Source organism: Salvelinus fontinalis, chromosome 23, assembly GCF_029448725.1.
Source record: "Salvelinus fontinalis isolate EN_2023a chromosome 23, ASM2944872v1, whole genome shotgun sequence".
Taxonomy (NCBI): Eukaryota; Metazoa; Chordata; class Actinopteri; order Salmoniformes; family Salmonidae; genus Salvelinus; species Salvelinus fontinalis.
In genome coordinates, this window is record NC_074687.1 from 13462227 (window position 1) to 13484742 (window position 22516).

General features: G+C 41.9%; 1 protein-coding gene across 2 annotated transcripts in view; it reads right to left on the bottom strand.

Moving 5' to 3' along the window:
- Positions 1 to 22516, bottom strand: part of LOC129820880 (partitioning defective 3 homolog B-like) — a 543694-nt gene that overhangs the window by 267416 nt on the left and 253762 nt on the right. For both annotated transcript variants that reach the window (XM_055877951.1, XM_055877952.1), the window contains exons 9-10: positions 21844 to 21983; positions 21325 to 21453 (exon numbers count right to left, since the gene is read on the bottom strand). In XM_055877951.1, the coding sequence (XP_055733926.1) occupies positions 21325 to 21453; positions 21844 to 21983 (269 nt within the window). The remainder of the gene's footprint in view (positions 1 to 21324; positions 21454 to 21843; positions 21984 to 22516) is intronic.

Below are 22516 nucleotides of genomic sequence, written 5' to 3' on the forward strand. Positions count from 1 at the left end.
AACATGACTACATGGAACTCTCTGGTAACCCGGGTAACATGACTACATGGAACTCTCTGGTAACCCGGGTAACATGACTACATGGAACTCTCTGGTAACCCAGGTAACATGACTACATGGAACTATATGGTAACCCAGGTAACATGACTACATGGAACTATATGGTAACCCAGGTAACATGACTACATGGAACTATATGGTAACCCAGGTAACATGACTACATGGAACTATATGTTAACCCAGGTAACATGACTACATGGAACTCTCTGGTAACCCAGGTAACATGACTACATGGAACTCTCTGGTAACCCGGGTAACATGACTACATGAATTGCTCTGGTAACCCAGGTAACATGACTACATGGAAAACTCTGGTAACCCAGGTAACATGACTACATGGAACTCTCTGGTAACCCAGGTAACATGAATACATGGAACTCTCTGGTAACCCAGGTAACATGACTACATGGAACTATATGGTAACCCAGGTAACATGACTACATGGAACTATCTGGTAACCCAGGTAACATGACTACATGGAACTATATGGTAACCCAGGTAACATGACTACATGGAACTATATGGTAACCCAGGTAACATGACTACATGGAACTATCTGGTAACCCAGGTAACATGACTACATGGAACTATATGGTAACCCAGGTAACATGACTACATGGAACTCTCTGGTAACCCGGGTAACATGACTACATGAATTGCTCTGGTAACCCAGGTAACATGACTACATGGAAAACTCTGGTAACCCAGGTAACATGACTACATGGAACTCTCTGGTAACCCAGGTAACATGAATTCATGGAACTCTCTGGTAACCCAGGTAACATGACTACATGGAACTATATGGTAACCCAGGTAACATGACTACATGGAACTCTCTGGTAACCCAGGTAACATGACTACATGGAACTATATGGTAACCCAGGTAACATGACTACATGGAACTCTCTGGTAACCCAGGTAACATGACTACATGGAACTATATGGTAACCCAGGTAACATGACTACATGGAACTCTCTGGTAACCCGGGTAACATGACTACATGGAAAACTCTGGTAACCCAGGTAACATGACTACATGGAACTATATGGTAACCCGGGTAACATGACTACATGGAAAACTCTGGTAACCCAGGTAACATGACTACATGGAACTATATGGTAACCCAGGTAACATGACTACATGGAAAACTCTGGTAACCCAGGTAACATGACTACATGGAACTATATGGTAACCCGGGTAACATGACTACATGGAACTATATGGTAACCCAGGTAACATGACTACATGGAAAACTCTGGTAACCCGGGTAACATGACTACATGGAAAACTCTGGTAACCCAGGTAACATGACTACATGGAACTATATGGTAACCCGGATAACATGACTACATGGAAAACTCTGGTAACCCAGGTAACATGAGTACATGGAACTATATGGTAACCCAGGTAACATGACTACATGGAAAACTCTGGTAACCCAGGTAACATGACTACATGGAAAACTCTGGTAACCCAGGTAACATGACTACATGGAACTCTCTGGTAACCCGGGTAACATGACTACATGGAAAACTCTGGTAACCCAGGTAACATGACTACATGGAACTATATGGTAACCCAGGTAACATGACTACATGGAAAACTCTGGTAACCCAGGTAACATGACTACATGGAAATATATGGTAACCCGGGTAACATGACTACATGGAACTATATGGTAACCCAGGTAACATGACTACATGGAAAACTCTGGTAACCCAGGTAACATGACTACATGGAACTATATGGTAACCCAGGTAACATGACTACATGGAACTATATGGTAACCCAGGTAACATGACTACATGGAAAACTCTGGTAACCCAGGTAACATGACTACATGGAACTATATGGTAACCCAGGTAACATGACTACATGGAACTCTCTGGTAACCCAGGTAACATGACTACATGTAACTCTCTGGTAACCCGGGTAACATGACTACATGGAACTATATGGTAACCCAGGTAACATGACTACATGGAACTCTCTGGTAACCCAGGTAACATGACTACATGGAACTATATGGTAACCCAGGTAACATGACTACATGGAACTCTCTGGTAACCCGGGTAACCCAAGCTAGCAATAAAACCAGTTTAAAAACAAATAAAAGAACACCTTACTGCCCAAACAGGAAGAGACACAGTCATTTTATATAATTTGTATTATAATGTGCACTGTATTATGTATCAGACCTAGATATTGTGTGTAGTACTGATATGTAAACTGTGTGTGATGTTTTAAATGTATTTCAGTCCTTGACTAATTATGTACTATGTATTATGTTTCGTGTGGACCCCAGGAAGAGTAGCTGATGCTTTTGTAGCGACTAATAAATACCAAATACTGTGTGACATTTTCAGATAGAGACGATCAACTTCCTCAATAGAATCACATGTAACAGAGGCTGTGATTGGCTGTGTTGTTTGGGAAGCCGTTCTCTGTCTCATCCAGTAAATCACGGGCCTGTAATTGAGGCCACTTATACACCTCTTCTCTCTGAGTCTCATCTTGTCAGGAAGTAACAGACAACAGATGCCAGAGAGCAGCACCCTATTCCCTATATAGTGCACTACTTTAGTCCAGGTCCCTATGTCACCCTATTCCCTATATAGTGCACTACTTTAGACCAGAGCCCTATGGCACCCTATTCCCTATATAGTGCACTACTTTAGACCAGAGCCCTATGGCACCCTATTCCCTATATATAGTGCACTACTTTAGACCAGGGCCCTATGGCACCCTATTCCCTATATATAGTGCACTACTTTAGACCAGAGCCCTATGGCACCCTATTCCCTATATAGTGCACTACTTTAGTCCAGGTCCCTATGTCACCCTATTCCCTATATAGTGCACTACTTTAGACCAGAGCCCTATGGCACCCTATTCCCTATATAGTGCACTACTTTAGACCAGAGCCCATAGGACAGAGGTGAGAACTGTAGATAGTACCAGGGTAATCAGAGAGAGAGAGAGACAAGAGAGACAGTGACAGAGAGAGAAATAATGAAAGAGAGTGATAGAGAGGGAGAGAGAGGAGGGGGTTTGAGAGAGAGAAGGGGGGTTGAGAGAGAGAAGAGAGAGAGAGGATGGGGTTGAGAGAGAGAAGAGAGAGAGGAGGGTTTGAGAGAGAGAAGGGGGGTTGAGAGAGAGAAGAGAGAGAGAGGATGGGGGTTGAGAGAGAGAAGAGAGAGAGGAGGGTTTGAGAGAGAGAAGGGGGGTTGAGAGAGAGAAGATAGAGAGGAGGGGGGTTGAGAGAGAGAAGAGAGAGAGAGGATGGGGTTGAGAAAGAGGAGGGAGAGAGAAGGGGGTTGAGAGAGAGAGGAGGGAGAGAGGAGGGGGGTTGAGAGAGAGAAGATAGAGAGGAGGGGGGTTGAGAGAGAGAAGGGGGGTTGAGAGAGAGAAGAGAGAGAGATGATGGGGGTTGAGAGAGAGAAGAGAGAGAGAGGATGGGGGTTGAGAGAGAGAAGAGAGAGAGAGGATGGGGTTGAGAAAGAGGAGGGAGAGAGGAGGGGGTTGAGAGAGAGAGGAGGGAGAGAGGATGGGGGTTGAGAGAGAGAAGAGAGAGAGGAGGGTTTGAGAGAGAAGGGGGGTTGAGAGAGAGAAGATAGAGAGGAGGGGGGTTGAGAGAGAGAAGGGGGGTTGAGAGAGAGAAGAGAGAGAGAGGATGGGGGTTGAGAGAGAGAAGAGAGAGAGAGGATGGGGTTGAGAAAGAGGAGGGAGAGAGGAGGGGGTTGAGAGAGAGAGGAGGGAGAGAGGAGGGGGGTTGAGAGAGAGGAGAGAGAGAGGAGGGTGTTTGAGAGAGAGGAGAAAGAGAGGAGGGGGGTAGAGAGAGAGGAGGGTGTTTGAGAGAGAGGAGAAAGAGAGGAGGGGGGTAGAGAGAGGAGAGAGAGAGATTTAAAGTCTAACCCCCTAACTGAACCCAGCTCCAAATGAAAAAGTCCCACTGGATTACTTTACTGTAGCAGCTGGTTTATCTCTAGTCTCTGGTGAATATGTCCAAAATGGTGCCATATTCCCTTCATTGTGCACGTTGAGCATATAGGGAATAGGGTGCAATTTGTGTTTATACCTGAGAGATATGTCTGGTGGCAGGTAGGGATGTGAGAGATATGGCTGGTGGTAGGTAGGGATGTGAGAGATATGTCTGGTGGTAGGTAGGGATGTGAGAGATATGTCTGGTGTTAGGTAGGGATGTGAGAGATATGTCTGGTGTTAGGTAGGGATGTGAGAGATATGTCTGGTGTTAGGTAGGGATGTGAGAGATATGTCTGGTGTTAGGTAGGGATGTGAGAGATATGGCCGGTGGTAGGTAGGGATGTGAGAGATATGTCTGGTGGCAGGTAGGGATGTGAGAGAGATGTCTGGTGTTAGGTAGGGATGTGAGAGATATGACTGGTGGTAGGTAGGGACGTGAGAGATATGTCTGGTGGTAGGTAGGGATGTGAGAGATATGTCTGGTGGTAGGTAGGGATGTGAGAGATATGTCTGGTGTTAGGTAGGGATGTGAGAGATATGTCTGGTGTTAGGTAGGGATGTGAGAGATATGTCTGGTGGCAGGTAGGGATGTGAGAGATATGTCTGCTGGTAGGTATGGATGTGGGAGTTGTGTCCGGTGGCAGGTAGGGATGTGAGAGATATGTCTGGTGGTAGGTAGGGATGTGAGAGATATGTCTGGTGGTAGGTAGGGATGTGAGAGATATGTCTGCTGGTAGGTAGGGATGTGAGAGATATGTCTGGTGGTAGGTAGGGATGTGAGAGATATGTCTGGTGGCAGGTAGGGATGTGAGAGATATGTCTGGTGGCAGGTAGGGATGTGAGAGATATGTCTGGTGGTAGGTAGGGATGTGAGAGATATGTCTGGTGGTAGGTAGGGATGTGAGAGATATGTCTGGTGGTAGGTAGGGATGTGAGAGATATGTCTGGTGTTAGGTAGGGACGTGAGAGATATGTCTGGTGTTAGGTAGGGATGTGAGATATATGTCTGGTGGCAGGTAGGGATGTGAGAGATATGTCTGCTGGTAGGTCTGGATGTGGGAGTTGTGTCTGTTGGCAGGTAGGGATGTGAGAGATGTGTATGGTGGTAGGTAGGGATGTGAGAGATATGTCTGGTGGTAGGTAGGGATGTGAGAGATATGACTGGTGGCAGGTAGGGATGTGAGAGATATGTCTGGTGGTAGGTAGGGATGTGAGAGATATGTCTGGTGGCAGGTAGGGATGTGAGAGATATGGCTGGTGGTAGGTAGGGATGTGAGAGATATGGCTGGTGGTAGGTAGGGACGTGAGAGATGTGTCTGGTGGCAGGTAGGGATGTGAGAGATATGTCTGGTGGTAGGTAGGGATGTGAGAGATATGTCTGGTGGTAGGTAGGGATGTGAGAGATATGTCTGGTGGCAGGTAGGGATGTGAGAGATATGGCTGGTGGTAGGTAGGGATGTGAGAGATATGGCTGGTGGTAGGTAGGGATGTGAGAGATATGTCTGGTGGTAGGTAGGGATGTGAGAGATATGTCTGGTGGTAGGTAGGGATGTGACGGTCATGGAATATTGGAGGATGGTTATTGGCCAGCCAAATGACCCCGATATCGGTCAAGTGTTAGAATAGCAAAATAATATATACATATACAGGGATGTGAGTATAATATATACATATACAACAGCAGTGGAAGGTTTGGACACACCTGGATGCCGTAGGAACAGAACAGCACAGACGGCTAGTGTCTGGGGGGGGGGGGGGGGGGGGTCTCAGTCTTACACCTCTTCTGCCAAATGATGTTTCTCCATTCTAATGTGTGATGATGTTAATTGATTAGAATGGAGAAACATCATCACACATTAGAATGGAGAAACATCAATTATCATCATCACACATTAGAATGGAGAAACATCATCACACATTATAATGGAGAAACATCATCACACATTAGAATGTAGAAACATCATCACACATTATAATGGAGAAACATCATCACACATTAGAATGGAGAAACATCATCACACATTAGAATGGAGAAACATCATCACACATTAGAATGGAGAAACATCAATTATCATCATCACACATTAGAATGTAGAAACATCATCACACATTAGAATGGAGAAACATCATCACACATTAGAATGGAGAAACGTCATCACACATTAGAATGTAGAAACATCATCACACATTAGAATGGAGAAACATCAATTATCATCATCACACATTAGAATGGAGAAACATCATCACACATTAGAATCTAGAAACATCAATTAACATCATCACACATTAGAATGTAGAAACATCATCACACATTAGAATGGAGAAACATCTTCACACATTAGAATGGAGAAACATCATCACACATTAGAATGTAGAAACATCATCATCATTGATGTTTCTACATTCTAATGTGTGATGATGTTTCTCCATTCTAATGTGTGATGATGTTTCTACATTCTAATGTGTGATGATGTTTCTCCATTCTAATGTGTGATGATGTTAATTGATGTTTCTCCATTCTAATATGTGATGATGTTTCTCCATTCTAATGTGTGATGATGTTTCTCCATTCTAATGTGTGATGATGTTTCTCCATTATAATGTGTGATGATGTTAATTGATGTTTCTAGATTCTAATGTGTGATGATGTTTCTCCATTCTAATATGTGATGATGTTTCTACATTCTAATGTGTGATGATGTTTCTCCATTCTAATGTGTGATGATGTTAATTGATGTTTCTCCATTCTAATGTGTGATGATGTTTCTCCATTCTAATGTGTGATGATGTTTCTACATTCTAATGTGTGATGATGTTTCTCCATTCTAATGTGTGATGATGATAATTGATGTTTCTACATTCTAATGTGTGATGATGTTTCTCCATTCTAATATGTGATGATGTTTCTCCATTCTAATGTGTGATGATGTTAATTGATGTTTCTACATTCTAATGTGTGATGATGTTTCTCCATTCTAATGTGTGATGATGTTTCTACATTCTAATGTGTGATGATGTTAATTGATGTTTCTCCATTCTAATGTGTGTGTCACGCCCTGGCCTTATTATTCTTTGTTTTCTTTATTATTTTAGTTAGGTCAGGGTGTGACATGGGTAATGTTTATGTTTTGTTGGTTTTGGGTGTTTATATGGTAAAGGGGTTATGGGGTGTAGTAGATGGTTTTGTGTTGAGTGTATATGTCTAGCGTTGTCTATGTTGGTTAGTTATCTAGGAGAGTCTATGGTTACCTGAATGAGTTCCCAATTAGAGACAGCTGATTTCGGTTGTCTCTGATTGGGAGCCTTATTTAGGGTAGCCATAGGCTCTCATTGGTTGTGGGTAATTGTCTATGTAAGAACGTTAGTAGCCTGTATGTTTGTGCACAACGTTTGTAGCTTCACGGTCGTTTTGTTATTTTGTTGTTTTGTTAAAGTGTTTTTGTGTCGTGTTCATCTTCGTGTTAAAATAAAAGAAGATGGCATATTTTCCAACTGCTGCATTTTGGTCCGTTAATCCGCCACACGATCGTGACAGTGTGATGATGTTTCTACATTCTAATGTGTCATGATGTTTCTACATTCTAATGTGTGATGATGTTAATTGATGTTTCTCCATTCTAATGTGTGATGATGTTTCTACATTCTAATGTGTGATGGTGTTTCTCCATTCTAATGTGTGATGATGTTTCTCCATTCTAATGGGTGATGATGTTTCTCCATTCTAATGTGTGATGATGTTTCTCCATTATAATGTGTGATGATGTTAATTGATGTTTCTCCATTATAATGTGTGATGATGTTAATTGATGTTTCTCCATTCTAATGTGTGATGATGTTTCTCCATTCTAATGTGTGATGATGTTTCTACATTCTAATGTGTGATGATGTTAATTGATGTTTCTCCATTATAATGTGTGATGATGTTTCTCCATTCTAATGTGTGATGATGTTTCTCCATTCTAATGTGTGATGATGTTTCTCCATTCTAATGTGTGATGATGTTTCTCCATTATAATGTGTGATGATGTTAATTGATGTTTCTCCATTATAATGTGTGATGATGTTAATTGATGTTTCTCCATTCTAATGTGTGATGATGTTTCTCCATTCTAATGTGTGATGATGTTTCTCCATTCTAATGTGTGATGATGTTTCTCCACTCTAATGTGTGATGATGTTTCTACATTCTAATGTGTGATGATGTTTCTCCATTCTAATGTGTGATGATGTTTCTCCATTCTAATGTGTGATGATGTTTCTACATTCTAATGTGTGATGATGTTTCTACATTCTAATGTGTGATGATGTTAATTGATGTTTCTCCATTCTAATGTGTGATGATGTTTCTACATTCGAATATGTGATGATGTTTCTCCATTCTAATGGGTGATGATGTTTCTACAGTCTAATGTGTGATGATGTTAATGGATGTTTCTACATTCTAATGTGTGATGATGTTAATTGATGTTTCTCCATTCTAATGTGTGATGATGTTTCTACATTCTAATGTGTGATGATGTTTCTCCATTCTAATGTGTGATGATGTTTCTCCATTCTAATGTGTGATGATGTTTCTCCATTCTAATGTGTGATGATGTTAATTGATGTTTCTACATTCTAATGTGTGATGATGTTTCTACATTCTAATGTGTGATGATGTTAATTGATGTTTCTACATTCTAATATGTGATGATGTTTCTACATTCTAATGTGTGATGATGTTTCTCCATTCTAATGTGTGATGATGTTTCTCCATTCTAATGTGTGATGATGTTAATTGATGTTTCTAGATTCTAATGTGTGATGATGTTTCTCCATTCTAATGTGTGAAGATGTTTCTCCATTCTAATGTGTGATGATGTTTCTCCATTCTAATGTGTGATGATGTTTCTACATTCTAATGTGTGATGATGTTTCTACATTCTAATGTGTGATGATGTTTCTACATTCTAATGTGTGATGATGATAATTGATGTTTCTACATTCTAATGTGTGATGATGTTCTCCATTCTAATGTGTGATGATGTTTCTACATTCTAATGTGTGATGATGTTTCTCCATTATAATGTGTGATGATGTTAATTGATGTTTCTCCATTCTAATGTGTGATGATGTTTCTACATTCTAATGTTTGATGATGTTTCTACACTCTAATGTGTGATGATGTTTCTCCATTCTAATGTGTGATGATGTTTCTCCATTCTAATGTGTGATGATGTTTCTCCATTCTAATGTGTGATGATGTTAATTGATGTTTCTACATTCTAATATGTGATGATGTTTCTACATTCTAATGTGTGATGATGTTTCTCCATTCTAATGTGTGATGATGTTAATTGATGTTTCTAGATTCTAATGTGTGATGATGTTTCTCCATTCTAATGTGTGATGATGTTTCTCCATTCTAATGTGTGATGATGATAATTGATGTTTCTACATTCTAATGTGTGATGATGTTTCTCCATTCTAATGTGTGATGATGTTTCTACATTCTAATGTGTGATGATGTTTCTACATTCTAATGTGTGATGATGTTTCTCCATTCTAATGTGTGATGTTTCTCCATTCTAATGGGTGATGATGTTTCTACATTCTAATGTGTGATGATGTTTCTCCATTCTAATGTGTGATGATGTTAATTGATGTTTCTCCATTCTAATGTGTGATGTTTCTCCATTCTAATGTGTGATGATGTTTCTACATTCTAATGTGTGATGAAGTTTCTACATTCTAATGTGTGATGATGTTTCTCCATTCTAATGTGTGATGATGATAATTGATGTTTCTACATTCTAATGTGTGATGATGTTTCTACATTCTAATGTGTGATGATGTTTCTCCATTCTAATGGGTGATGATGTTTCTCCATTCTAATGTGTGATGATGTTTCTACATTCTAATGTGTGATGATGTTAATTGATGTTTCTCCATTCTAATGTGTGATGATGTTTCTACATTCTAATGTGTGATGATGTTTCTCCATTCTAATGTGTGATGATGTTTCTCCATTCTAATGTGTGATGATGTTTCTACATTCTAATGTGTGATGATGTTTCTACATTCTAATGTGTGATGATGTTAATTGATGTTTCTCCATTCTAATGTGTGATGATGTTTCTCCATTCTAATGTGTGATGATGTTTCTCCATTCTAATGTGTGATGATGTTAATTGATGTTTCTCCATTCTAATGTGTGATGATGTTTCTCCATTCTAATGTGTGATGATGTTTCTACATTCTAATGTGTGATGATGTTAATTGATGTTTCTCCATTCTAATGTGTGATGATGTTTCTACATTCTAATGTGTGATGATGTTAATTGATGTTTCTACATTCTAATGTGTGATGATGTTTCTACATTCTAATGTGTGATGATGTTTCTACATTCTAATGTGTGATGATGTTAATTGATGTTTCTACATTCTAATGTGTGATGATGTTAATGGATGTTTCTACATTCTAATGTGTGATGATGTTTCTACATTCTAATGTGTGATGATGTTAAATTGATGTTTCTACATTCTAATGTGTGATGATGTTTCTACATTCTAATGTGTGATGATGTTAAATTGATGTTTCTACATTCTAATGTGTGATGATGTTTCTACATTCTAATGTGTGATGATGTTTCTACATTCTAATGTGTGATGATGTTTCTACATTCTAATGTGTGATGATGTTAAATTGATGTTTCTACATTCTAATGTGTGATGATGTTTCTCCATTCTAATGTGTGATGATGTTAATGGATGTTTCTACATTCTAATGTGTGATGATGTTTCTACATTCTAATGTGTGATGATGTTAATGGATGTTTCTACATTCTAATGTGTGATGATGTTTCTACATTCTAATGTGTGATGATGTTTCTCCATTCTAATGTGTGATGATGATAATTGATGGGGCTGTGTTTCTACAGTCAAATGTGTGACTGTGTAATGTGACTCTGTCTCCAGCTGGGCAGAGCATTAGACACAGCAGGCCCATAAGCACTGTGATAAACCCTGGATAAACACTGTGGAGAGAAACGGATAAACATTGCCCGTAGTGGGCTGGGTCTACGCTGGGACAGAGATTGTAAAGCTGCCTGGTGGTAGTGGGAAGTTAGCTTCATCGGGATAGGGGGCAGCATTTCAACTTTGAACAAATTGCGTGCCCAAACGGAATTTCCTCCTACTCGGTTCCAGAAGGTAATACATGAATAGTATTATTACCATTGTATAGAAAACACTCTGAAGTTTCTAAAACTGTTTGAATTATGTCTGTAAGTATAACAGAACTCATTTGGCAGACAGAAACCTGAGAAGAGGTCAAAGCAGGAAGTGAGAACTCGATTTTCAAAACAGTGTCAAATGATACCCCTTCTAGTTATGGATAAGCAAACACCTCCTAGGGCTTCCACTAGATGTCACCGTCTTTAGATTTTAGTTATATGATTCTACTATAAAGGAGGGGCTTATAGGAGCTGTTTTACTGAGTGGTCGTCAGAATCTTTCAGTCTCTTTTGGCGTGCTGACGAGAGAGAGAGTGCTCTCGTAACAATGCTCTTTCTTCAGACAATGAAATTCTTCGGTTGGATGTGGCTAAATGATGGGCTTTATGGAACTTTTCAGTCATTTATTGTCAGATGATGTCACAATAGCCACAGACTTGACTGAGTAGCCAGCTGGTCTGTAGTTGGACAGTATGTAATTTAGCCAGCTGGTCTGTAGTTGGACAGTGTGTAATTTAGCCAGCTGGTCTGTAGTTGTGTGTAATTTAGCCAGCTGGTCTGTAGTTGGACTGTATGTAATTTAGCCAGCTGGTCTGTAGTTGGACTGTATGTAATTTAGCCAGCTGGTCTGTAGTTGGACTGTGTGTAATTTAGCCAGCTGGTCTGTAGTTGGACTGTGTGTAATTTAGCCAGCTGGTCTGTAGTTGGACTGTGTGTAATTTAGCCAGCTGGTCTGTAATTGGACTGTGTGTAATTTAGCCAGCTGGTCTGTAGTTGGACAGTATGTAATTTAGCCAGCTGGTCTGTAGTTGGACTGTATGTAATTTAGCCAGCTGGTCTGTAGTTGGACTGTATGTAATTTAGCCAGCTGGTCTGTAGTTGGACTGTGTGTAATTTAGCCAGCTGGTCTGTAGTTGGACTGTGTGTAATTTAGCCAGCTGGTCTGTAGTTGGACTGTATGTAATTTAGCCAGCTGGTCTGTAGTTGGACTGTGTGTAATTTAGCCAGCTGGTCTGTAGTTGGACTGTGTGTAATTTAGCCAGCTGGTCTGTAGTTGGAATGTGTGTAATTTAGCCAGTTGGTCTGTAGTTGGACTGTATGTAATTTAGCCAGCTGGTCTGTAGTTGGACAGTATGTAATTTAGCCAGCTGGTCTGTAGTTGGACTGTGTGTAATCTAGCCAGCTGGTCTGTAGTTGGATTGTGTGTAATTTAGCCAGCTGGTCTGTAGTTGGACTGTGTGTAATTTAGCCAGCTGGTCTGTAGTTGGACTGTATGTAATTTAGCCAGCTGGTCTGTAGTTGGACAGTATGTAATTTAGCCAGCTGGTCTGTAGTTGGACTGTATGTAATTTAGCCAGCTGGTCTGTAGTTGGACAGTATGTAATTTAGCCAGCTGGTCTGTAGTTGGACAGTATGTAATTTAGCCAGCTGGTCTGTAGTTGGACTGTATATAATTTAGCCAGCTGGTCTGTAGTTGGACAGTATGTAATTTAGCCAGCTGGTCTGTAGTTGGACAGTATGTAATTTAGCCAGCTGGTCTGTAGTTGGACTGTATATAATTTAGCCAGCTGGTCTGTAGTTGGACTGTATGTAATTTAGCCAGCTGGTCTGTAGTTGTGTGTAATTTAGCCAGCTGGTCTGTAGTTGGACTGTATATAATTTAGCCAGCTGGTCTGTAGTTGGACAGTATGTAATTTAGCCAGCTGGTCTGTAGTTGGACTGTATGTAATTTAGCCAGCTGGTCTGTAGTTGGACTGTGTGTAATTTAGCCAGCTGGTCTGTAGTTGGACAGTATGTAATTTAGCCAGCTGGTCTGTAGTTGGACAGTATGTAATTTAGCCAGCTGGTCTGTAGTTGGACTGTATGTAATTTAGCCAGCTGGTCTGTAGTTGGACTGTATGTAATTTAGCCAGCTGGTCTGTAGTTGTGTGTAATTTAGCCAGCTGGTCTGTAGTTGGACTGTATATAATTTAGCCAGCTGGTCTGTAGTTGGACTGTATGTAATTTAGCCAGCTGGTCTGTAGTTGGACTGTGTGTAATTTAGCCAGCTGGTCTGTAGTTGGACTGTATGTAATTTAGCCAGCTGGTCTGTAGTTGGACTGTGTGTAATTTAGCCAGCTGGTCTGTAGTTGGACTGTATATAATTTAGCCAGCTGGTCTGTAGTTGGACAGTATGTAATTTAGCCAGCTGGTCTGTAGTTGGACAGTATGTAATTTAGCCAGCTGGTCTGTAGTTGGACAGTATGTAATTTAGCCAGCTGGTCTGTAGTTGGACTGTATATAATTTAGCCAGCTGGTCTGTAGTTGGACAGTATGTAATTTAGCCAGCTGGTCTGTAGTTGGACAGTATGTAATTTAGCCAGCTGGTCTGTAGTTGGACTGTATGTAATTTAGCCAGCTGGTCTGTAGTTGGACAGTATGTAATTTAGCCAGCTGGTCTGTAGTTGTGTGTAATTTAGCCAGCTGGTCTGTAGTTGGACTGTATATAATTTAGCCAGCTGGTCTGTAGTTGGACAGTATGTAATTTAGCCAGCTGGTCTGTAGTTGGACTGTGTGTAATTTAGCCAGCTGGTCTGTAGTTGGACTGTATATAATTTAGCCAGCTGGTCTGTAGTTGGACAGTATGTAATTTAGCCAGCTGGTCTGTAGTTGGACAGTATGTAATTTAGCCAGCTGGTCTGTAGTTGGACTGTATGTAATTTAGCCAGCTGGTCTGTAGTTGGACAGTATGTAATTTAGCCAGCTGGTCTGTAGTTGGACAGTATCAGTCAAAAGATTGGACACACCTTCTCATTCAAGGGTTTTTCTTTATTTGTTTTACTATTTTCTACATTGTAGAATACTAGTTAAGACGTCAAAACACATATGGAATCATGTAGTAACCTCTCTCCCCTCTCTGTTCCACAGACCTTATCTGTCTGTAATATCCACATTACTAGTTCATGTGTCTCCAGTTCAGTGCAGGCCAGTGGGACCATCCTACTGTAGTCGAAGGACAGCACAGTGTGTGGCATTTCTGACTAGAACCCCAAAATGTGATCCTATTACTCCAGTTGTAGCCTCTCTACACTGGCTTCCTGTTGTGGCAAGGGCTGATTTCAAGGTTTTACTGGTAACCTACGAAGCATTACATGGGCTTGCTCCGACCGAAAGCTCTGAGTTGGTCCTGCCGTACATACCTACATGTACGCTACGGTCACAAGACGCAGGCCTCCTAATTGTCCCTAGAATTTCTAAGCAAACAGCTGGAGGCAGGGCTTTCTCCTATAGAGCTCCATTTTTATGGAATGGTCTGCCTACCCATGTAAGAGACGCAGACTCGGTCTCAACCTTTAAGTCTTGATTGAAGACTCATCTCTTCAGTAGATCCTATGATTGAGTGTCGTCTGGCCCAGGAGTGTAAAGGTGAACGGAAAGGTTCTGGAGCAACGAACCGCCCTTGCTGTCTCTGCCTGGCCGGTTCCCCTCTCTCCACTGGGATTCTCTGACTGGCTTGGGTCAGTCTGTTATATCTGGTGCAATTCTTGTTTTATCTGGTGTCCTGAAATGAATTTAAATATGCTCCCTCTAATTCTCTCTCCCTCCCTCTCCCTCCCCTCTCAGAGGACCTGAGCCCTAGGACCATGCCTCAGGACTACCTGGCCTGATGACTCCTTGCTGTCCCCAGTCCACCTGGCCATGCTGCTGCTCCAGTTTCAACTGTTCTGCCTGCGGCTATGGAACCCTGACCTGTTCACTGGACGTGATACCAGACTTGTTGTTTTCAACTCTCTCTCTCTACCGCACCTGCTGTCTCGCCCTCTGAATGCTTGACAGAAAGAGAGAGGAGAGACAGAAAGAGAGATGAGAGACAGAAAGAGAGAGGACAGAGAGAGGAGAGACAGAAAGAGAGAGGAGAGACAGGAGAGACAGAAAGAGAGAGGAGAGACAGAGAGAGAGAGGAGAGACAGAAAGAGAGAGGAGAGACAGAAAGAGAGATGAGAGACAGAAAGAGAGAGGAGAGACAGAAAGAGAGATGAGAGACAGAAAGAGAGAGGAGAGACAGAAAGAGAGATGAGAGACAGAAAGAGAGAGGAGAGACAGAAAGAGAGATGAGAGACAGAAAGAGAGAGGAGAGACAGAAAGAGAGAGGAGAGACAGAAAGAGAGAGGAGAGACAGAAAGAGAGAGGAGAGACAGAAAGAGAGAGGAGAGACAGAAAGAGAGAGGAGAGACAGAAAGAGAGATGAGAGACAGAAAGAGAGAGGAGAGACAGAAAGAGAGATGAGAGACAGAAAGAGAGATGAGAGACAGAAAAAGAGAGGAGAGACAGAAAGAGAGATGAGAAGAGAAAGAGTCCATGGTGGCTATTCATCCTGACACCTCCCTGGAGAAACAGGACAAAGACAGGAAGCAGAACTCAGGGCTTCCTGTTCCTGTCCTCAAGGTAATCTCGAGGAAAGAGAAGAGGAAAGCCAGGGTCACGTAAAAATACAAACTGCCCGCTCTACCTCTCCCTCCATGACCCAACGCTGACAGACCCACAGGACAGCAAGACAGACAGAGCGGCAGTGGAAGAAGAGAGGGAAGCACATGATCAAGACAGAGACAGAATGGAAAGAGAGGGAAGCACATTGTATTGTTAGTGTGTAATTGTGTATGTTGTTGTCCTTAGCCCTCCATTTTCTAGGAAAATAAAAATGGAAAAACGAAAGGCCGAGACAACACCAGTGACTTGGGGAGAAAAGCTGACACGTTGTTGTCTAGGTGACGTGGGGTGAAAAGCTGACACGTTGTTGTCTAGGTGACGTGGGGAGAAAAGCTGACACGTTGTTGTCTAGGTGACGTGGGGAGAAAAGCTGACACGTTGTTGTCTTGGTGACGTGGGGAGAAAAGCTGACACGTTGTTGTCTAGGTGACGTGGGGAGAAAAGCTGACACGTTGTTGTCTAGGTGACGTGGGGAGAAAAGCTGACACGTTGTTGTCTTGGTGACGTGGGGTGAAAAGCTGACACCTTGTTGTCTAGGTGACGTGGGGAGAAAAGCTGACACGTTGTTGTCTAGGTGACGTGGGGAGAAAAGATGACACGTTATTGTCTAGGTGACGTGGGGAGAAAAGCTGACACGTTGTTGTCTAGGTGACGTGGGGAGAAAAGCTGACACGTTATTGTCTAGGTGACGTGGGGAGAAAAGCTGACACGTTGTTGTCTTGGTGACGTGGGGTGAAAAGCTGACACGTTGTTGTCTAGGTGACGTGGGAAGAAAAGCTGACACGTTGTTGTCTAGGTGACGTGGGGAGAAAAGCTGACACGGTGTTGTCTAGGTGACGTGGGGAGAAAAGCTGACACGTTGTTGTCTAGGCGACGTGGGGAGAAAAGCTGACACCTTGTTGTCTAGGCGACGTGGGGAGAAAAGCTGACACGTTGTTGTGGATGGAGCTGTTAACAAAAACACACCCCTAAATGGATAATGCATCAGCCCCGTGTAACTACATTTTTTTACATTTTAGTCATTTAGCAGACGCTCTTATCCAGAGCGACTTACAGTAGAGTGCATACATTTTATTATATTTTTTACATTTCATTACATTTTTACATACTGAGACAAGGATATCCCTACCGGCCAAACCCTCCCTAACCCGGACGACGCTATGCCAATTGTGCGTCGCCCCACGCCCCACGGACTAACTGATCTGATAACTGTTCTCCAAGAAACAGGCTGTGAGTGAGGTGTGTGTGTGTGTGTGTGTGTGTGTGTGTGTGTGTGTGTGTGTGTGTGTGTGTGTGTGTGTGTGTGTGTGTGTGTGTGTGTGTGTGTGTGTGTGTGTGTGTGTGTGTGTGTGTGTGTGTGTGTGTGGTGCAGCAGAAGAACAGAGAGAAATGGTTGATGAGAAAATGAAATAGTTTTATTAATTAGATTGATTGGATGGATTTAATTCATTGATGTTGGAAGTTGTAGCAGGACGCCTTTAGAGGTACAGATAGGTTGGTGGATTAGCAGAATACCTGAGGAGGAAGAGGAGGAAGAGGATGAGGAGGAAGAGGAGGAGGAGGAGGAGGAGGAGGAGGAGGACACAGAAGTTGTAGTTGTCAAGGTCGAGGTACATAGACAAATAACCCTCTATCTAAGGAGGAGGAGTACTGTCTAGACAGAGAACCCTCTATCTAAGGAGGAGGAGTACTGTCTAGACAGAGAACCCTCTATCTAAGGAGGAGGAGTACTGTCTAGACAGAGAACCCTCTATCTAAGGAGGAGGAGTACTGTCTAGACAGAGAACCCTCTATCTAAGGAGGAGGTGTACTGTCTAGACAGATAACCCTATATCTAAGGAGGAGGAGTACTGTCTAGACAGAGAACCCTCTATCTAAGGAGGAGGAGTACTGTCTGGACAGAGAACCCTCTATCTAAGGAGGAGGAGTACTGTCTAGACAGAGAACCCTCTATCTAAGGAGGAGGAGTACTGTCTAGACAGAGAACCCTCTATCTAAGGAGGAGTAGAGAAGACTCTAACCAGTTCTCTGAGTAGTAGCTGTATCTAGACTAGTATTAAAGACTCTAACCAGTTCTCTGAGTAGTAGCTGTATCTAGACTAGTACTAGAGAAGACTCTAACCAGTTCTCTGAGTAGTAGCTGTATCTAGACTAGTAGTATTAAAGACTCTTACCAGTTCTCTGGTTAGTAGGTGTATCTAGACTAGTAGTAGAGAAGACTCTAACCAGTTCTCTGAGTAGTAGCTGTATCTAGACTAGTAGTAGAGAAGACTCTAACCAGTTCTCTGAGTAGTAGCTGTATCTAGACTAGTACTAGAGAAGACTCTAACCAGTTCTCTGAGTAGTAGCTGTATCTAGACTAGTAGTAGAGAAGACTCTAACCAGTTCTCTGAGTAGTAGCTGTATCTAGACTAGTAGTAGAGAAGACTCTTACCAGTTCTCTGAGTAGTAGCTGTATCTAGACTAGTAGTAGAGACTCTTACCAGTTCTCTGAGTAGTAGCTGTATCTAGACTAGTAGTAGAGAAGACTCTAACCAGTTCTCTGAGTAGTAGCTGTATCTAGACTAGTACTAGAGAAGACTCTAACCAGTTCTCTGAGTAGTAGCTGTATCTAGACTAGTAGTAGAGAAGACTCTAACCAGTTCTCTGAGTAGTAGCTGTATCTAGACTAGTAGTAGAGAAGACTCTTACCAGTTCTCTGAGTAGTAGCTGTATCTAGACTAGTAGTAGAGACTCTTACCAGTTCTCTGAGTAGTAGCTGTATCTAGACTAGTAGTAGAGACTCTTACCAGTTCTCTGAGTAGTAGCTGTATCTAGACTAGTAGTAGAGACTCTTACCAGTTCTCTGAGTAGTAGCTGTATCTAAACTAGTACTAAAGACTCTTACCAGTTCTCTGAGTAGTAGCTGTATCTAGACTAGTACTAGAGAAGACTCTAACCAGTTCTCTGAGTAGTAGCTGTATCTAGACTAGTAGTAGAGAAGACTCTAACCAGTTCTCTGAGTAGTAGCTGTATCTAGACTAGTATTAAAGACTCTTACCAGTTCTCTGAGTAGTAGCTGTATCTAGACTAGTACTAGAGAAGACTCTTACCAGTTCTCTGAGTAGTAGCTGTATCTAGACTAGTAGTAGAGAAGACTCTAACCAGTTCTCTGAGTAGTAGCTGTATCTAGACTAGTAGTAGAGAAGACTCTTACCAGTTCTCTGAGTAGTAGCTGTATCTAGACTAGTATTAAAGACTCTTACCAGTTCTCTGGTTAGTAGATGTATCTAGACTAGTAGTAGAGAAGACTAACCAGTTCTCTGAGTAGTAGCTGTATCTAGACTAGTATTAAAGACTCTAACCAGTTCTCTGAGTAGTAGCTGTATCTAGACTAGTACTAGAGAAGACTCTTACCAGTTCTCTGAGTAGTAGCTGTATCTAGACTAGTACTAGAGAAGACTCTTACCAGTTCTCTGAGTAGTAGCTGTATCTAGACTAGTAGTAGAGAAGACTCTAACCAGTTCTCTGAGTAGTAGCTGTATCTAGACTAGTAGTAGAGAAGACTCTAACCAGTTCTCTGAGTAGTAGCTGTATCTAGACTAGTATTAAAGACTCTTACCAGTTCTCTGAGTAGTAGCTGTATCTAGACTAGTATTAAAGACTCTTACCAGTTCTCTGGTTAGTAGGTGTATCTAGACTAGTAGTAGAGAAGACTAACCAGTTCTCTGAGTAGTAGCTGTATCTAGACTAGTAGTAGAGAAGACTCTAACCAGTTCTCTGAGTAGTAGCTGTATCTAGACTAGTACTAGAGAAGACTCTAACCAGTTCTCTGAGTAGTAGCTGTATCTAGACTAGTATTAAAGACTCTAACCAGTTCTCTGAGTAGTAGCTGTATCTAGACTAGTATTAAAGACTCTAACCAGTTCTCTGAGTAGTAGCTGTATCTAGACTAGTAGTAGAGAAGACTCTAACCAGTTCTCTGAGTAGTAGCTGTATCTAGACTAGTACTAGAGAAGACTCTAACCAGTTCTCTGAGTAGTAGGTGTATCTAGACTAGTAGTAGAGAAGACTAACCAGTTCTCTGAGTAGTAGCTGTATCTAGACTAGTATTAAAGACTCTTACCAGTTCTCTGAGTAGTAGCTGTATCTAGACTAGTATTAAAGACTCTTACCAGTTCTCTGAGTAGTAGCTGTATATAGACTAGTATTAAAGACTCTTACCAGTTCTCTGAGTAGTAGGTGTATCTAGACTAGTAGTAGAGAAGACTAACCAGTTCTCTGAGTAGTAGCTGTATCTAGACTAGTATTAAAGACTCTTACCAGTTCTCTGAGTAGTAGCTGTATATAGACTAGTATTAAAGACTCTTACCAGTTCTCTGAGTAGTAGGTGTATCTAGACTAGTAGTAGAGAAGACTAACCAGTTATCTGAGTAGTAGCTGTATCTAGACTAGTATTAAAGACTCTTACCAGTTCTCTGAGTAGTAGCTGTATCTAGACTAGTAGTATTAAAGACTCTAACCAGTTCTCTGGTTAGTAGGTGTATCTAGACTAGTATTAAAGACTCTAACCAGTTCTCTGAGTAGTAGCTGTATCTAGACTAGTACTAGAGAAGACTCTAACCAGTTCTCTGAGTAGTAGCTGTATCTAGACTAGTATTAAAGACTCTTACCAGTTCTCTGAGTAGTAGCTGTATCTAGACTAGTAGTAGAGACTCTTACCAGTTCCCTGGTTAGTAGGTGTATCTAGACTAGTAGTAGAGACTCTTACCAGTTCTCTGAGTAGTAGCTGTATCTAGACTAGTAGTAGAGACTCTTACCAGTTCTCTGAGTAGTAGCTGTATCTAGACTAGTAGTAGAGACTCTTACCAGTTCTCTGAGTAGTAGCTGTATCTAGACTAGTAGTAGAGACTCTTACCAGTTCTCTGAGTAGTAGCTGTATCTAGACTAGTAGTAGAGAAGACTCTAACCAGTTCTCTGAGTAGTAGCTGTATCTAGACTAGTACTAGAGACTCTTACCAGTTCTCTGAGTAGTAGCTGTATCTAGACTAGTAGTAGAGACTCTTACCAGTTCCCTGGTTAGTAGGTGTATCTAGACTAGTAGTAGAGACTCTTACCAGTTCTCTGAGTAGTAGCTGTATCTAGACTAGTAGTAGAGAAGACTCTTACCAGTTCTCTGAGTAGTAGCTGTATCTAGACTAGTAGTAGAGACTCTTACCAGTTCTCTGAGTAGTAGCTGTATCTAGATTAGTAGTAGAGAAGACTCTAACCAGTTCTCTGAGTAGTAGCTGTATCTAGACTAGTAGTAGAGACTCTTACCAGTTCTCTGAGTAGTAGCTGTATCTAGACTAGTAGTAGAGACTCTTACCAGTTCTCTGAGTAGTAGCTGTATCTAGATTAGTAGTAGAGAAGACTCTAACCAGTTCTCTGAGTAGTAGCTGTATCTAGACTAGTAGTAGAGACTCTTACCAGTTCTCTGAGTAGTAGCTGTATCTAGATTAGTAGTAGAGAAGACTCTAACCAGTTCTCTGAGTAGTAGCTGTATCTAGACTAGTAGTAGAGACTCTTACCAGTTCTCTGAGTAGTAGCTGTATCTAGACTAGTAGTAGAGACTCTTACCAGTTCTCGGGGCAGGAAGACGTCTTCCTGTCTGGCCACAAGCAGAACAACACTGTCTCCCTGCCTGGTGCTCCTCAACATGGAGACCAGCTCCTCCTGGCTATGTCTGCTGATGTCCACACCATTCACCTTGGAACGCAGAGGAGACCCAGTCAAAGGGTTATTAGCTACATTGGAAATGTCCACCTTAAAATCACCAGCGGTCTCTCACATTAAAAACAGGATGAACAAACCAGTCCTTCATTTACACTTTCCCCTCAGAAAACACCAAAAGAAGTCTACAGAAAATAGTTACAGATGTATGTCCTGACCAGGTATCCAAATATCCAATATCATGGGAGATCAAGTTCAAATTTAAACTTTATTGTTCCAAGACGGGAATTGATTTTGTAAAAAACAGGACGGACTCAGTTTGAGTTGTGATATGATAACGTCAAGTCAAGTCTGATTTTGTGATTGGATAATGCTTAAAGCCCCACCACTAAACTCATCTGATTGGCTGTGTGGGTTGTCACTCACCTCCAGGATCCGATCCCCTGACTGCAGGCGTCCATCTTTGACGGCGGCCCCGCGAGGCAGGATGTTCTTGACCAGGATAGGACCAGGGCCGTGTACAGACGAGTCCCTGGTCACCACGGTGAAGCCTAGACCCTCGGGACCTGGAGGCAGAGACACACAATAAGGGACTTCAGAAACTAAGTTCAGCTTTCACATCTGTAAGATAATAAAAATAAAAATATATAATAACCCAGGGTAATGTGGTACACCATACTTAAACAAACCCAGGGTAATGTGGTACACCATACTACTCCATTACTGCACCATAATATTAAAGTGGTACACCATTACTAGACCATAATACCCTACACCTGATATAACCCCAGCCCCTAGACCTGATATAACCCCAGCCCCTAGACCTGATATAACCCCAGCCCCTAGACCTGATATAACCCCAGCCCCTAGACCTGATATAACCCCAGCCCCTAGACCTGATATAACCCCAGCCACTAAACCTGATATAACCCCAGCCCCTAGACCTGATATAACCCCAGGCCCTAGACCTGATATAACCCCAGCCCCTAGACCTGCAATATAACCCCAGCCCCTAAACCTGATATAACCCCAGCCCCTAGACCTGCTATAACCCCAGCCCCTAGACCTGCTATAACCCCAGCCCCTAGACCTGCAATAT